General features: G+C 41.8%; 1 protein-coding gene across 4 annotated transcripts in view; it reads right to left on the bottom strand.

The window, feature by feature from the left end:
- Ttn (titin) overlaps nt 1-16,601 on the bottom strand; it is a 278,578-nt gene that overhangs the window by 239,559 nt on the left and 22,418 nt on the right. For all 4 annotated transcript variants that reach the window (XM_017317139.1, XM_011239438.1, NM_028004.2 and 1 more), the window contains 16 exons: nt 11,257-11,550; nt 11,048-11,170; nt 9,463-9,750; nt 9,232-9,297; nt 8,382-8,640; nt 8,109-8,169; nt 7,777-7,992; nt 6,477-6,619; nt 5,400-5,605; nt 4,649-4,882; nt 4,290-4,534; nt 3,159-3,442; nt 2,854-3,018; nt 2,579-2,747; nt 771-2,464; nt 353-634 (listed from right to left, as the gene is read on the bottom strand). In XM_017317139.1, the coding sequence (XP_017172628.1) occupies nt 353-634; nt 771-2,464; nt 2,579-2,747; nt 2,854-3,018; nt 3,159-3,442; nt 4,290-4,534; nt 4,649-4,882; nt 5,400-5,605; nt 6,477-6,619; nt 7,777-7,992; nt 8,109-8,169; nt 8,382-8,640; nt 9,232-9,297; nt 9,463-9,750; nt 11,048-11,170; nt 11,257-11,550 (4,729 nt within the window). The remainder of the gene's footprint in view (nt 1-352; nt 635-770; nt 2,465-2,578; nt 2,748-2,853; nt 3,019-3,158; nt 3,443-4,289; nt 4,535-4,648; nt 4,883-5,399; nt 5,606-6,476; nt 6,620-7,776; nt 7,993-8,108; nt 8,170-8,381; nt 8,641-9,231; nt 9,298-9,462; nt 9,751-11,047; nt 11,171-11,256; nt 11,551-16,601) is intronic.

The following is a 16,601-nucleotide window of genomic DNA, read 5'->3' on the forward strand; positions in this document are numbered from 1 at the left end:
CTTTACATCGGTGATCTCCCTCTTATACTTTCAAGACTGTCTTTCTGACACATGTTCCTGCTAGTGGGCTGAGAAAATTTTAATACAAATCAGTTATTTTAATTTTTGAATAATTTTTAGAATCAGGGAGATAGGTTTCAATCAAGACACTTTTAAATGAGGCAAGAAAATAATCCTGCTTTAAAAAATTCAAATTTCAATACGATTAGCAATATACATTGATGACATTTGGTACAAAGTTTTTATCTAATTTCACTAAAATTATTTTTATGAAAGGAAAAGTGTCTAGCTCATTTTATCACAGAATTAAAAATGACTCCAGCAAACAATGCAGCCACTAATTATCTTTTACCTTCCACAATAAGTTTCGCTGTCGTCTTGATATTTTCATCTTCCACAAGTACACAGCTGTAGTCTTCAGCATCAGATGTGTCGATGGTCAGCACAGACAGGAAGTGAACTTTTCGGTCAGAGTGCATCCTATACTTATCCCCTGCATGAACTTCGATACCATCTTTATACCATTTTACTTTGATAAATGGTTCTGAAGTTTCACATTCAAATGTTGCCATGGTGTCCTTTTCCTTAGCAACAACATCTTGCAATTCTTGTGTAAAAGTGATCAGTTGCTTGGCTATGGGGAAGGGGGCGAGAATACAATTAAACTTTCAACTTGAATAATAGGTAAAGAGAAACATTTAAATATGATAAGGGATAGTCTTGGGCATACAGAAAGAGTGTGTGCTATAAGCGAAACATCTTGAGATTACCTTGGACGAGCAGGAATGCGTGGCTTGAGGTTTCCCCAGCTATGTTGATGGCCTTTACCATGATGCTGGCAGAGTCCTCTGCAGTTACATCTCTTATGACCAGTTCACAAACATTGTCTTCTGGCCAGTACCAGTAGATTCGGTCAGATCGCTCAATTTTTACACCATTTTTATACCATTCACACTCAGGGTCTGGTTTTCCCACAACCCTGACTCTAAAGTGAGCATCAGATCCTTGGCCAACGGTCTGGCTCTGGATTCGTTCAAAGATTTTGGGTGCCTCCATACTAGGGCTAAGTTCGATTCGCTCAGGTTTAAAGGTTGGAATCGTGATTTTGCCTTCTTCAGCCAAGGCTTTCTTCTCCTCTTCAGTTAACTCTTTGGTCCAGTGCAGAAGCTCATCTTTAGTTTTCTTGAGGAGCTCTTCGTAAGACTCATCCTTCTTGCGAGACTTCAGCTCCACGGCTGTGATGGCTTCATAGTATCCCTCTTCCGTCCGGCGCTTAAATTTACTGCGCAGTTCTTCAGACTCCTCGGACACCTTCTCATGGGTAATCCTTTCAGCCCTTTTCAGCTTCACCACTTCTTTGGTTTCGCTGGTGTCCACGGGTCTGTCTACCTTCTGCACTTCGAACTGAAGTTTCCCCGGTTCGTGTACATGAAACTCGGGCTTTGGCTCGGGAGCACGCCTAAGGACAGATCTGAAATCCTCCCTCTGTTGGATTTCAAGTTTTACTTTGTGTTCCGTCACACCTTCAGGATTTTCCGCAGTGACCTTGACTTCACCTGTGTCATAGGATTTGCAGTCCACAATATCCAGATAGTGAATGCCATCATAGCGAACTCTGAACCTTTTGCTTTTCCGGATGAGCTGTCCATTGAGGTACCAGTTGACCTTGGGCTGAGGGTAGCCTGTCACTCGGCAGCGGAATCTGGCTGTCTCCCCTTCCAGCACTCTCACTGGCTCTGGGAACAAGACAATGTCTGGCTTTTGTTTTTCTTTTTGATCTGTTGTCACACCTGTCAGCGCACCTTCGTGAGCCATTCTCTCTAGTTCTTCTATCCTCTGTAAGCCTTTTTTCCCATCAGGCAGTTGAGATTCTTCCACTAGGCTTTTCTCATCTTTGACAATAAGAGTAGCAGAGGTGTGATCTGTCCCATATTTGTTAGTAGCTCTGCAGGTGATGACACCACTGTCTCTGGAATACGCTGCTCCATAATCAAGGCTGCAGTAGCCGAATTCATTAATCATCCGAAGCCTGTTGGCCGCCTCCAGGGGCTTCCCATCGTGAAGCCACTCCACCACCATGGTTGGGTCACCAATTGGTGTGAGTCTGCACTCAAAGTGGGCAGGTCCAAAGCGCTTCAGTCTGAGGGAAGTGAGTTTTTTCTTGAAAAACGGTTTCTGTTGTTTCTCCTTGTCATAGAGGTCACCCTCCTCCCACTGTTCTTGACCGTATCTCAAATGGAGAGGCTCCAGTTCTGGGGCAGCAATCTCCTTTGCTCTGTACGTTCCTCGTGGAATAATCAGCTTTCTTTCCGGTTCAGGTTCTGCAAACTCAACCTCAACATTGACTTTGCACCTTGTGGTGTCTCGGCCTGCCTTGTTAATAGCCGTGGCTGTATACCAGGCTGAATCTTGGCTGATAATGGAATCAATCTTAAGGGCGGCTTCTCCTCTGGTTCCTTCAATCCTGTTTAAAAATAAGAAAAAAAAAAAACATCAATGTAGTGGTGGTAGCACTTTCTGCTTATTTGACTACTGGGTTTGAATAAGAAGTTTAATTTAATTATCTATTCAAACATGCCTGATCCTTGGGTATTTATGAGGAACAATGATGTCACTGTTTTTCAGCCACACAATGTCAGGGTTGGGGTTGCCTGTAGCTCTGACTTTCATTTCGAGCCTGGAACCTTCCTTTATGTTGACATTTTTCAGTTTTTCCACAAATGCTGGCTTGATCTGGTGTTCCACAGCTGAAAGAGAAAGGTCATGATTTAGAGCAACTGGGGCTGGAACACCTGTTTATGACCCAGGCGACAAAATAGGTTGTTTTCATTTCAATAAAACTCTTGTTTTTACCTTCTACAGTTAAAGTCACAGATATTGTGGATTTTCCTGCTCTGTTTTGGGCCACCACTGTCCATTCTCCTGAATCGCTGGGTGACGCAGGGACAATGATCAGTGACTGAGTTCCATCTTCTTTAATGACGACTTTGTGCGTATAATCATTGACAATTTGCTGTCCTGTTTTTTAAAAAAAAAAAAAAACAAGCAAAATCAAAAACACATTGTAAAAGGTTTTGTTTTGTTTGCATTGTTGGATATACACATATAGGCTTATTTCTGTGTTCAGGGACTCATGGGCAAAGCTGTATCCTGCTTACCATTGTGAAACCAGAATGTCTCTGGCATGGGTCTGCCCACAACCTTCAAGTCAAATCTGGCAGTCTGTCCTTCTAAACATTTGAAAGAAGCAGGTTTTAATACAAAGACTGGCTTATACAGTCTCTCCAGCTGTGATTCATCTGTCTCCTCCAGCCTGCGTCCAGGAGACATCCGTGCGGGGGACATCCGTGCAGGGGACATCCGTGCGGGGGACATTCGTGCAGGGGACATCGCAGGAGACATACGTATAGGTGACCTGCTCAGTGAACGTGGAGAGACAGACCTAGAAATCAAAAGGAAACTCTTATTTTTCATGAGCCATATAGAAAACACAGAAGACAAATTCTTTCTGTCTTTATTCTTACTTCTTACTGTTATTTTAGAATTTGCTTCTGCATGTTTTAGAATGACCTCAAACCCATTAAGCCCACAAGAATATTATCATTTTCTATAACATTGTATTTTGCTTATACTAAAACCTTCTCATTCAACACATCCAGGTAGCCAGACTCAAAATCTTAGGCAGTCTATAATACCTTCTTTCTACTTTGCCTTTATCTAAATTAGTCATTATACTTTCTTGGTTCAGTTACAAAACTATGTTAATAACTGTTTATTGGCTAAACCAAATAAACAAATGTAGAAAAAATTTACCTAAGAGGAGAAAAATGCAGAAATTATATTTGCTAACAAAAAGAAATGCAAAGCTCTGTGCTAATTTTGCATTCAGACTGGCTTGCATTTATAATGTGACTATCAGCGTGGTTGAACTAAACTAATTTTCACAGTCTCATGGAATCTCAGTGTTCCCATTTCCAAAATAGCAATAACACCCACTCCATTGTAGGGTTTCTATAAAAATCCAGGGAATCATTCATTAAGACCACACATTAAATGAACAGGCGCTATTGTTCTGTTAGATATATAGGAAAATAGTTTGCTATCCTGATTAAAATCCCTTTGTTCATCAAAGACCTAGAGAGAAAAATCTCTTGGCAACTGCCAGCACTGCCAGTGCTTAGCTTTTGTGCTATTTCGTGCTTATTTCTCACATGGTGGTAATTTGCTCTTGGGATGTTCGTTCTGGGTTTTAAAGCAGAACACCATTCAACTCTGAGTACCGGTCTTACCTGATTCTGCTCACTGCTTCTGGTGTGGGCATGTAAGTTGGAGCGCTAAATGGTGCAGCAGGCTCCACGTACAGCTTCCCAGAGCAAATCGCATTTCCTTTGATATTGCTGGCAAATGCAGTATAGATGCCCTCGTCCTCTGGAAGGACAACAGGTATACGCAGGCTGGCTCTGCCATCTTGTAGAAAGTCCATTTGATATCTTTCCCCATGTCTGATGCGCTTGCCATCCTTATACCACGCAATCTGCAGAGAACATCATGTATGTGAGAACCAACGGGGACTGAGCACTCAGAGTAGAACTTATTTGTGTCTTTACTGCAGTGTGGAGGCATACTTCCATAAATGTTTGTATTTTACCTTGGGTAACGGATATCCAGACATCTTGCAATGAAAAGTGACACCCATCCCCTCAAGAATTCTATAATTTTTTATCCTTATATCAAATCCTGACTCGATAGCTTCAGATTCAGAAATGTCGACTGCCATCTTCTCTTCTCCATCCTCCTCAAGAAGTTCTTCCAGCGTAGTCTTTATTATTCTGTATTCAATCTCTTTAATGAGCCTCTCTTCAAAAGAAGAGATGTGGAATTCCTACATAGTAAAAAGATGGCAGCTTAATAAAAGGCTACTTTCTTACTTATAGAAGTTCTTTAAGGGTACATATTAGTTCCAGTGTTATAGGCTTATTGATATTTTTAACCTTGCAGAGAATCTAGGTTTCTTTATTTGGTTTAATGTCAATCTGCATAGAAGGCATCTTCATCAGTGAGTGCTGTGGCATGTCGTGTAAAACCGTATTTTCAGAGTATGGGATATCTGTGGGTGTTTGTGTTACAGAGATAGAGAGAATGTGGCATTGTAGAGTTGGCTATGGTAATATTTGGTTTTTTTTTCTGAATATATAATCCCTATTTCTAAAGTCATACTTTTTCACATATATCTTTCTAATTCTGAAATTTCTAGTACAACATATTATAGAAATCAAAGAAACTTGTTAGCAGTGAGTCTGACCTACAAATGACAGAAGGTGAATATATTAAAAATGGGGAATTATGGGAGGAAATGCAATTCATGAAGTGGCTGATTTAGTCATTATTGCTATACTCACTTGGTCTTCTACAAAAGTCCTGACCATCACAGTATCTTTGGCCATTTTCTTCCTAATTAAGGCCTGTTCCTTTTCATATTCCTTCTCATATTCAGAATATGCAAATCCAGGTGCTATTTCCCCCACTTTGGGTTCTTGAATAAATGTGCTCATTTGTGTCTGGTAAAGCATTTCTTGCTGAGTCTTCACCAATGCCTCGTAATCAGCTAAGAGACAGGAGTGCAAGTCAACTTTTGGTGCTCTTATCTAAAAGCATTCATACCAATGTCAAATCAGGCAAACTATGTCTAAGATATATGAACCAAACCCAGATTTTCCAAACTTTTATTATCAAAACTTGTTCCATAAATATGTATTAGATTTTATCTCAAAACTAATGTATATTAACAAGTAAAACTCTTGTGTACAGAATTTGATAGCCACAGTCAGTCCTTTGAGATCCACCCCCGCCCCAGAGGTCTTCCTCATTCTCTATGAAACTATTAATAATTCATTTGGCTTCTGGAGTTTTCTGTGCTCTAATTGTTAAATGAGGATTAAGAAGGTAACTTCCTTTAAGGGTATGGAGCAGATCAGGTGAGACAGAATATGGGATAACCTTCTGTAAATATGAAACGCTAGCAGAGACTAACAATGGCTCAAGAATTTGGCATGAATGCTACCATTTTTTCTTCCTTAAATTATGAACATTGATAAATTCTGACATTCAGCTTTTCCTGGAGACTCTCTACTAAGCTTGGTATATGCTTTCCAGGCAACACTAATCGAGAGGTAGAGTGCTTTTGCTCTCTCAAGGCAGAGAGTACATTTTCCAGTCTGCCACTACCACCCGTGCTGAGGCATGCTAGCTGCCTGGACCCAAGGCATCTGGAGGTGGGATCCCTGCATCTTCCAGGAAACATAACAAAGTGTCCTTCACCCAACAGGAGCTACCCTGCCTTGTCTGTGTAGCTGAAGCTGAAAGGAATAGGTGCAAACACGAGAACTGTGAAGCTGACATATGCTTTCAGCAAACACACAGCCTCTCTCCTGTGTCACAGTTCATATCGTGCAGGGACAGCTCAGCACTGTCCTTACCTTCCTCCAGCAAGGAGGCAGATGCAGACGTCTCCCCGTGCTTGTTTCGGATGACAATAGTGTATTCTCCAGCATCATCAGCGAACGTCATAGAAATCACCAGTCTGCATTCCCCAGTCTGCTTGTTATAACTCACTTTGTATCTTTGTGGAAATAAATCAATGAACATATTAGTCATAAACAGTCCTTCTTAGCACAAAAGAGCTGAGTTTACTTGTAAATATTTCTGTGGTACAGAAGCCAGTGACTACGGCCCACATCTAAGCTCTGCCAAGAAGTGATCATAAAGTTTAGAGAACTGAGAAAATGCATGCAACGTATAGGGAGGGACAAACAGCCCATCACTTTTATTTCAAACGTTATTCATGCTGCTACAGTAGCTTGCCCTGATAGTTCTGGAAACATGGCAGGCTGAGGTACCTAAGTTTGCTTGATCCCAGAAGTTTAGGCCCATCTGGGAAACATAGGGAAACCCATCACAACAGAACAAACCAGAAAACGCAGTACAACACCACATAAGGAAGTACATGCGTGTGCGCTTATGCTGATGGGTGATACGGGTATCTACACAGTCGGTAGTTCCTATTTGTTAGTTATGTCATCTAAAGGTTAAAATGAACAACCAAACTATAAATTCTAAATACCTCAGTGGTTAAACCCTGGTACACCATAGTTCCAACTCAAAAGAAATTACACCTATGTGTTTACATTGTCCTTTCACTCAACTGAAAACTTGTGCTAATACATGCATGTGTTAGATGTGTTATATATACATATGTAAATATGTTAATATACATACATAACTAGCTTTCTTCATTACATAAACTTTATTTTACTGTCTAGCAACTTATAGTGTGCATTTATTGTAAGTTCTCTCAAATATTTTCTGAAATTGGGTATGTAAAATATTCCATTTTGTAACACTATCAATTAATTAAGCTGGATTGTAAACTATGTCTGTCTCTCTCCCCCACCCCCCCAGTTTTATTTCTTAAGAAAACTCCAAATGAAAGGCTGGGGATACAGCTTCATGGTAGAGTGCTTGTGAAACATGTAAGATGCCTCATATCAGGCTCTTGTACCATAAAAATAACCCTCCAAACTGTGTGAGAATATAAAACACCCTTGAATAACTAATCAGGCTTCACTATGAGATAATCTACATGCAGGTATTGATGGGAAATGCAAGTTCTACTTCTCTTTCTATTCCTACATATCTACATACTCTTTAGAAGATCTATATAGTTATATACCTATATATCACACCATAGAGAAGTCTATTACCCAAGCATCAAAGTACCTGTATCCAGTGGTGAGAGGAACGCCAGATTTTTTCCAGTAGACGTGGGGCTTTGGGTTGCCGCCGATCTGGCATTCAAACACAACACTCCCACCCTCCACCAGTTTCTGGACCACCGGCTTTGAAATGAAGAAAGGCGCAGCAGGCTCTCCAGGCCCTGCCTGCTCCTCTGTGATGCTGGTGTCGGTCATGACTACATCTCTTGACTCCACGAAGCTGGGAAGTGAATGGCATTTCTATTAGCTGCGAGGTAGCAACGAACCGCTACCTACAGGGGAGAAATGTTAAAACAATGCAAAAGCAGTAACCACGCAGGTCAAAGAGAGGCTTACCGTTTCTCTTCGGTGGCAAATTTCTCAGTCAGAGTTGTTTCCTTGTCAAACTCTTCTGACACTAGAAGACAAGAAGGTGACATTGAAGTGAGCCTACAGCTTGCTCCATTAGTGACCACGGGTAGTGTGGGGAGTTAGCAGACCCTGTGATCTGTTTTATAACTTCCACACAGAATAGCACTCTGATGTGCACAGAAACTGCCACAAAAGTGTGTGGCTGCTGGAAAAGGTGACCCTCACAGAAGATAGCATGGAGAAGGGGAAGCCACAGACCTTGCACAGCAAGATAGCAGGAAGTGCTGACGGTCCCGGCCTCATTCACGGCGCTGCAGGTAAACCGTCCGCTGTCTTCCGCAAAGGCTTCGCGGATCATGAGACGAGCAATTCCACCCTGGAAGGTTATCTGGAAATCAATGGAACTTTCGATTTGGTAGTCTTCTCTGTACCATGTCACCTTGGGGGATGGGTATCCAGAGATGTGGCACTCCAAGGTGACAGATTCGCCTTCTATGACAGTCACGTTTTTTAAGCCCTGAGAAGAGAAGAAAAGGGAACATTCCTGTGCACGCACATATTCACTGACCGCCTCTACAAATTACATCAGATACATGGCTGGAGCTTGGCACAAAATACCCTATGATGAAACCAATGCCAGGCATGCCCCAGTCTCTGTAGTGGAATTATCTTAACACCACATCATCGAGAGGACTCTGTCATCCTCACATCTAAATTCTAGAGGAGCTGTAAGCACAGCTGCCAACACCACTGATGAACAAAGCATTTCCACAGGATCCCTAGAGATGACCCGCTTATGCTCTGTCCATCAGGGTGCTGAGAATCATCTATGTCTTATTAACTATGTCTGTTTGGTAGGCAGGGGGCTGGGAGGGTGACTGCTCTTTCTATTTCCGCTGGTCCTGATGTAATGCTGTATGTATAGCAGGATCATTGAACAACAAAATGATGGCTGCTGCATGGAATTCCCCCTTTCCTGGCCAAACAGGGCATTGCACGAAAGCCAGAATTTGTAGATCTCCTAAGGGCACTTTCTTCAAAGTGTGGGGAACTGGTCTTTGCTAGCAAGTGATGAAGGGGTGCCAGTACTCTTGATGTATTTACTCACCGAGACCAAGGTAGGCGGAGTAACAGGCACTTCAGCAGGAGCAGGCACTCGTGCTGTCTCTGTTACCTACAGTTAGGAGTTAAGGGATGTCTTGTAAACCATCAGCAAGTTCAACATAATAAACATATTTCTGCAAAGCCTTCCAGAGTGTGCTTGATAAAATGAAGCATGAGCCCAGAGTAGCGGACAAGCATCCTTCTGGCCAGCCACCACAATAACTCAGTGACCCACCTTGGCTTCACGTCCGCGCAGTACTTCGAAGTGCTCCTCACGAACGGTGCTGCCACTGATGCTCACCCCGACTTCCTTCTTCACCTCAATGCCAGCCTGACTCTTGTAAGTGTCTGGCGGCGGCATGTCAGCAAAGGGGAACTGTGGGGAAGGGGTGGGCTCCGCCCTTACTCTCGTCTCCCCAGGCTTCACGGTGGGTGCCTTCACGGATTTGGTGATCTTCTGAGTTGAAGATGTGGCTGACAATTCTTTTTGTAGTGTGGCGATAGCGCTACCAGCTATCGATGCCTGGATGCAAGAGCAAAGGGGCGGGGTTACTGAGCTGTCAGGCCAGTCATCTGGAAAGACTCAGCACTGGCATCTCAGAATCAAGCCTCAGCTGAGCCTCAGTCTATCTGCCCCTGAGTGCTTGCATTATAGGTGCACGCACCATGGCTGCCTTTGGTCTGCTTTCTCAATGACTGAATACTTTCATTTTCTCTCTACAGTTAACAAAAGGCAGAGATTAAACAATTGCAAAGCTCTTGGTAATTTCTCTTTAGTTAGAAAACTTTAAAATTGCCCCTTTAAAGATTTGCACAAGGCACCCCTTATTTTATGGCTCTTGTAGAGCCTGGTCAGGAACTGTCTTCACTCCTGATGGATGCTGCATTTGGAGCCTGCAGTACAACAGAAAATTCGAGATAAAAAAATTAAAGTATCGATAAGTTCTAAGTACTTTGTGGTTGTACATTTGGATGTCAGCCACGAGTCCACATGACCAGTGAAAGAAAACATTGGAAAAGTATTTCTACAGATCCCTTATTGTTTCTCTTCTGGGGTATGTGTTGGTTATTTGGTTTCAGTAGTAACTTGAGAATGTCCCCAGACACAGGCATTATACATTGCTTATGATCCTTTGGGGTGGAGAGGGCAGGTCCTTATTATAAAACTCTACTAATCACTATAGAGGACAGTCATGTGTTTTTCTACACAGCAGAACTAATGAGGAACAGGCCTTAGCAGGACTCTAGTGTGGGCTATGTCATTCCACAACCAATTTATCTATCATGGGATGATAATGAACGCTGCATTCAAAACCATTATAACAGGAAACTCACACTCATCTTTTAACTGATCAATTCTAGGTATTTTGTGATTGCACATTTGAATGACAGCCACAAGTCTATGTGACAGGTGAAAACAGACATTCCTCACTTTGAGATCATGTGAATATCCGACTTATCTTCTCTTATTAAAATACATGCAGTTAAGTTACTCAAAGTGTCTCACAGCATACAAGGCTGCACAAACCACTACCGTTTACAAAAAGATTCGAAATACAATGTAATCAAAGCAGCTGAGTTTGAACCATAGCTGAAATGAGAAGGCAGAGAAGCCTGTGTGGATGCTGTCTCCCCGGGGGTAGAAGACAACTGCGTTTTATTGCCTTCACCAGAAGACAAAGCTCAGAGCATCCGCATCCACCATAAACCTTGTCCGTCATCCAAAAGGAACCCACAGTGGCTACATAAAAGTGCTCTAGCTGCATCATGAGCAAGGATATAATTATACATACATGTAATTATTACCCTCCACATCTTACCTCATATCCATGTTCTGTCTTAGGTACAGAAATTTTTGAAACAGTAAAGTGAGGGCTCGCTGTGCGGGGGCGTTTATCCACATGAACTAATCTTTCTGTTGAGATATCTGTAGTTTTCTTGACCTGCGGTAAATGAAGCTCAGTGACGTCACCGTTTCCCCAGATGCTCCCAGCACATGTGGCTGCCGCCCCACACACCGAGGACTCACCTGTGACGATATATGCATTCCCATTTGGTCAGTAGTTTTGATATGAGTCTCAGAAGGAGCCTGAATCACAGCAGGCTTGACTGCTTGAGGGACAACGTGGGGCTCTGAGGCTGGGCGCCGGGGCTGCTCTGGGACCTTTGTGGTGGAAATGTGTTCTTTGTAGCCATACTCTAACGTAGTCTGCTGAGAATGCGATTCCTCCACATGCGTAGGCTCTCTGGGTTCCCTCACTCGGGCCTGGTCCACAGCAGCTACAACTGTTGCCACGGCTTCTGCCTTCTTCCCAACGCCCACCTGGAGACAAGGTTTTCCAAGTGAGTAGTTGATAATGTCAAAGTTACACTTGGACACCTCCTCCCAGGGACAGCCTCCTGGGATAGCTCCTTTACTTACTCAGACAGACAAAGGTATGGGAGGTGTAGAATATTTGTGTTATATAACAATGTTAATTGCTCAGAAACATAACTCAGCTCTTTCAAGAATTTGTGCTTCATTAATTATTATATTTCATCTTGGTCCGGGACCCGCCGAACTTAGGAAATTAGTCTGAACAGGTGAGAGGGTGCGCCAGAGAACCTGACAGCTTCTGGAACAGGCGGAAGCACAGAGGCGCTGAGGCAGCACCCTGTGTGGGCCGGGGACAGCCGGCCACCTTCCGGACCGGAGGACAGGTGCCCGCCCGGCTGGGGAGGCGGCCTAAGCCACAGCAGCAGCGGTCGCCATCTTGGTCCCGGGACTCCAAGGAACTTAGGAATTTAGTCTGCTTAGGTGAGAGTCTGTACCACCTGGGAACTGCCAAAGCAACACAGTGTCTGAGAAAGGTCCTGTTTTGGGCCTTCTTCTTCGGCCAGGAGGAGGTCCAAATACAAGATATCTGCGCACCTTCCCTGTAAGAGAGCTTGCCAGCAGAGAGTGCTCTGAGCACTGAAACTCAGAGGAGAGAATCTGTCTCCCAGGTCTGCTGATAGACGGTAACAGAATCACCAGAAGAACAATCTCTAAACAGAGTCAACTATAACTACTAACTCCAGAGATTACCAGATGGCGAAAGGTAAACGGAGGAATCTTACTAACAGGAACCAAGACCACTCACCATCACCAGAACCCAGCACACCCACTTCGCCCAGTCCAGGGAACCCCAACACACCTGAGAACCTAGACCTAGATTTAAAAGCATATCTCATGATGATGGTAGAGGACATCAAGAAGGACTTTAATAAATCACTTAAAGAAATACAGGAGAACACTGCTAAAGAGTTACAAGTCCTTAAAGAAAAACAGGAAAACACAATCAAACAGGTAGAAGTCCTTACAGAAAAAGAGGAAAAAACATACAAACAGGTGATGGAAATGAACAAAACCATACTAGACCTAAAAAGGGAAGTAGACACAATAAAGAAAACTCAAAGCGAGGCAACACTAGAGATAGAAACCCTAGGAAAGAAATCTGGAACCATAGATTTGAGCATCAGCAACAGAATACAAGAGATGGAAGAGAGAATCTCAGGTGCAGAAGATTCCATAGAGAACATCGGCACAACAATCAAAGAAAATGGAAAATGCAAAAAGATCCTAACTCAAAATATCCAGGAAATCCAGGACACAATAAGAAGACCAAACGTACGGATAATAGGAGTGGATGAGAATGAAGATTTTCAACTCAAAGGACCAGCAAACATCTTCAACAAAATTATTGAAGAAAACTTCCCAAATCTAAAGAATGAGATGCATATGAACATACAAGAAGCCTACAGAACTCCAAATAGACTGGACCAGAAAAGAAATTCCTCCCGACACATAATAATCAGAACATCAAATGCACTAAATAAAGATAGAATACTAAAAGCAGTAAGGGAAAAAGGTCAAGTAACATATAAAGGCAAGCCTATCAGAATTACACCAGATTTTTCACCAGAGACTATGAAAGCCAGAAGAGCCTGGACAGATGTTATACAGACACTAAGAGAACACAAACTGCAGCCCAGGCTACTATACCCAGCCAAACTCTCAATTATCATAGAGGGAGAAACCAAAGTATTCCATGACAAAACCAAATTCACGCATTATCTCTCCACGAATCCAGCCCTTCAAAGGATAATAACAGAAAAAAACCAATACAAGAACGGGAACAACGCCCTAGAAAAAACAAGAAGGTAATCCCTCAACAAACCTAAAAGAAGACAGCCACAAGAACAGAATGCCACCTTTAACAACTAAAATAACAGGAAGCAACAATTACTTTTCCTTAATATCTCTTAACATCAATGGTCTCAACTCGCCAATAAAAAGACATAGACTAACAAACTGGCTACACAAACAAGACCCAACATTTTGCTGCTTACAGGAAACTCATCTCAGAGAAAAAGATAGACACTACCTCAGAATGAAAGGCTGGAAAACAATTTTCCAAGCAAATGGTATGAAGAAACAAGCAGGAGTAGCCATCCTAATATCTGATAAGATTGACTTCCAACCCAAAGTCATCAAAAAAGACAAGGAGGGACACTTCATTCTCATCAAAGGTAAAATCCTCCAAGAGGAACTCTCAATTCTGAATATCTATGCTCCAAATACAAGAGCAGCCACATTCACTAAAGAAACTTTAGTAAAGCTCAAAGCACACATTGCGCCTCACACAATAATAGTGGGAGACTTCAACACACCACTTTCACCAATGGACAGATCATGGAAACAGAAACTAAACAGGGACACACTGAAACTAACAGAAGTGATGAAACAAATGGATCTGACAGATATCTACAGAACATTTTATCCTAAAACAAAAGGATATACCTTCTTCTCAGCACCTCATGGTACCTTCTCCAAAATTGACCACATAATAGGTCACAAATCAGGCCTCAACAGATTCAAAAATATTGAAATTGTCCCATGTATCCTATCAGATCACCATGCACTAAGGCTGATCTTCAATAACAAAATAAATAACAGAAAGCCAACATTCACATGGAAACTGAACAACACTCTTCTCAATGATACCTTGGTCAAGGAAGGAATAAAGAAAGAAATTAAAGACTTTTTAGAGTTTAATGAAAATGAAGCCACAACGTACCCAAACCTTTGGGACACAATGAAAGCATTTCTAAGAGGGAAACTCATAGCTATGAGTGCCTTCAAGAAAAAACGGGAGAGAGCACATACTAGCAGCTTGACAACACATCTAAAAGCTCTAGAAAAAAAGGAAGCAAATTCACCCAAGAGGAGTAGACGGCAGGAAATAATCAAACTCAGGGGTGAAATCAACCAAGTGGAAACAAGAAGAACTATTCAAAGAATTAACCAAACGAGGAGTTGGTTCTTTGAGAAAATCAACAAGATAGATAAACCCTTAGCTAGACTCACTAAAGGGCACAGGGACAAAATCCTAATTAACAAAATCAGAACTGAAAAGGGAGACATAACAACAGATCCTGAAGAAATCCAAAACACCATCAGATCCTTCTACAAAAGGCTATACTCAACAAAACTGGAAAACCTGGACGAAATGGACAAATTTCTGGACAGATACCAGGTACCAAAGTTGAATCAGGATCAAGTTGACCTTCTAAACAGTCCCATATCCCCTAAAGAAATAGAAGCAGTTATAAATAGTCTCCCAGCCAAAAAAAGCCCAGGACCAGACGGGTTTAGTGCAGAGTTCTATCAGACCTTCAAAGAAGATCTAACTCCAGTTCTGCACAAACTTTTTCACAAGATAGAAGTAGAAGGTATTCTACCCAACTCATTTTATGAAGCCACTATTACTCTGATACCTAAACCACAGAAAGATCCAACAAAGATAGAGAACTTCAGACCAATTTCTCTTATGAACATCGATGCAAAAATTCTTAATAAAATTCTCGCTAACCGAATCCAAGAACACATTAAAGCAATCATCCATCCTGACCAAGTAGGTTTTATTCCAGGGATGCAGGGATGGTTTAATATACGAAAATCCATCAATGTAATCCATTATATAAACAAACTCAAAGACAAAAACCACATGATCATCTCGTTAGATGCAGAAAAAGCATTTGACAAGATCCAACACCCATTCATGATAAAAGTTCTGGAAAGATCAGGAATTCAAGGCCAATACCTAAACATGATAAAAGCAATCTACAGCAAACCAGTAGCCAACATCAAAGTAAATGGAGAGAAGCTGGAAGCAATCCCACTAAAATCAGGGACTAGACAAGGCTGCCCACTTTCTCCCTACCTTTTCAACATAGTACTTGAAGTATTAGCCAGAGCAATTCGACAACAAAAGGAGATCAAGGGGATACAAATTGGAAAAGAGGAAGTCAAAATATCACTTTTTGCAGATGATATGATAGTATATATAAGTGACCCTAAAAATTCCAACAGAGAACTCCTAAACCTGATAAACAGCTTCGGTGAAGTAGCTGGATATAAAATTAACTCAAACAAGTCAATGGCCTTTCTCTACACAAAGAATAAACAGGCTGAGAAAGAAATTAGGGAAACAACACCCTTCTCAATAGCCACAAATAATATAAAATATCTCGGCGTGACTCTAACGAAGGAAGTGAAAGATCTGTATGATAAAAACTTCAAGTCCCTGAAGAAAGAAATTAAAGAAGATCTCAGAAGATGGAAAGATCTCCCATGCTCATGGATTGGCAGGACCAACATTGTAAAAATGGCTATCTTGCCAAAAGCAATCTACAGATTCAATGCAATCCCCATTAAAATTCCAACTCAATTCTTCAACGAATTAGAAGGAGCAATTTGCAAATTCATCTGGAATACCAAAAAACCGAGGATAGCAAAAACTCTTCTCAAGGATAAAAGAACCTCTGGTGGAATCACCATGCCTGACCTAAAGCTTTACTACAGAGCAATTGTGATAAAAACTGCATGGTACTGGTATAGAGACAGACAAGTGGACCAATGGAATAGAATTGAAGACCCAGAAATGAACCCACATACCTATGGTCACTTGATCTTCGACAAGGGAGCCAAAACCATCCAGTGGAAGAAAGACAGCATTTTCAACAATTGGTGCTGGCACAACTGGTTGTTATCATGTAGAAGAATGCGAATCGATCCATACTTATCTCCTTGTACTAAGGTCAAATCTAAGTGGATCAAGGAACTTCACATAAAACCAGAGACACTGAAACTTATAGAGGAGAAAGTGGGGAAAAGCCTTGAAGATATGGGCACAGGGGAAAAATTCCTGAACAGAACAGCAATGGCTTGTGCTGTAAGATCGAGAATTGACAAATGGGACCTAATGAAACTCCAAAGTTTCTGCAAGGCAAAAGACACTGTCTATAAGACAAAAAGACCACCAACAGACTGGGAAAGGATCTTTACCTATC

Source organism: Mus musculus, chromosome 2 (assembly GCF_000001635.26).
Source record: "Mus musculus strain C57BL/6J chromosome 2, GRCm38.p6 C57BL/6J".
Taxonomy (NCBI): Eukaryota; Metazoa; Chordata; class Mammalia; order Rodentia; family Muridae; genus Mus; species Mus musculus.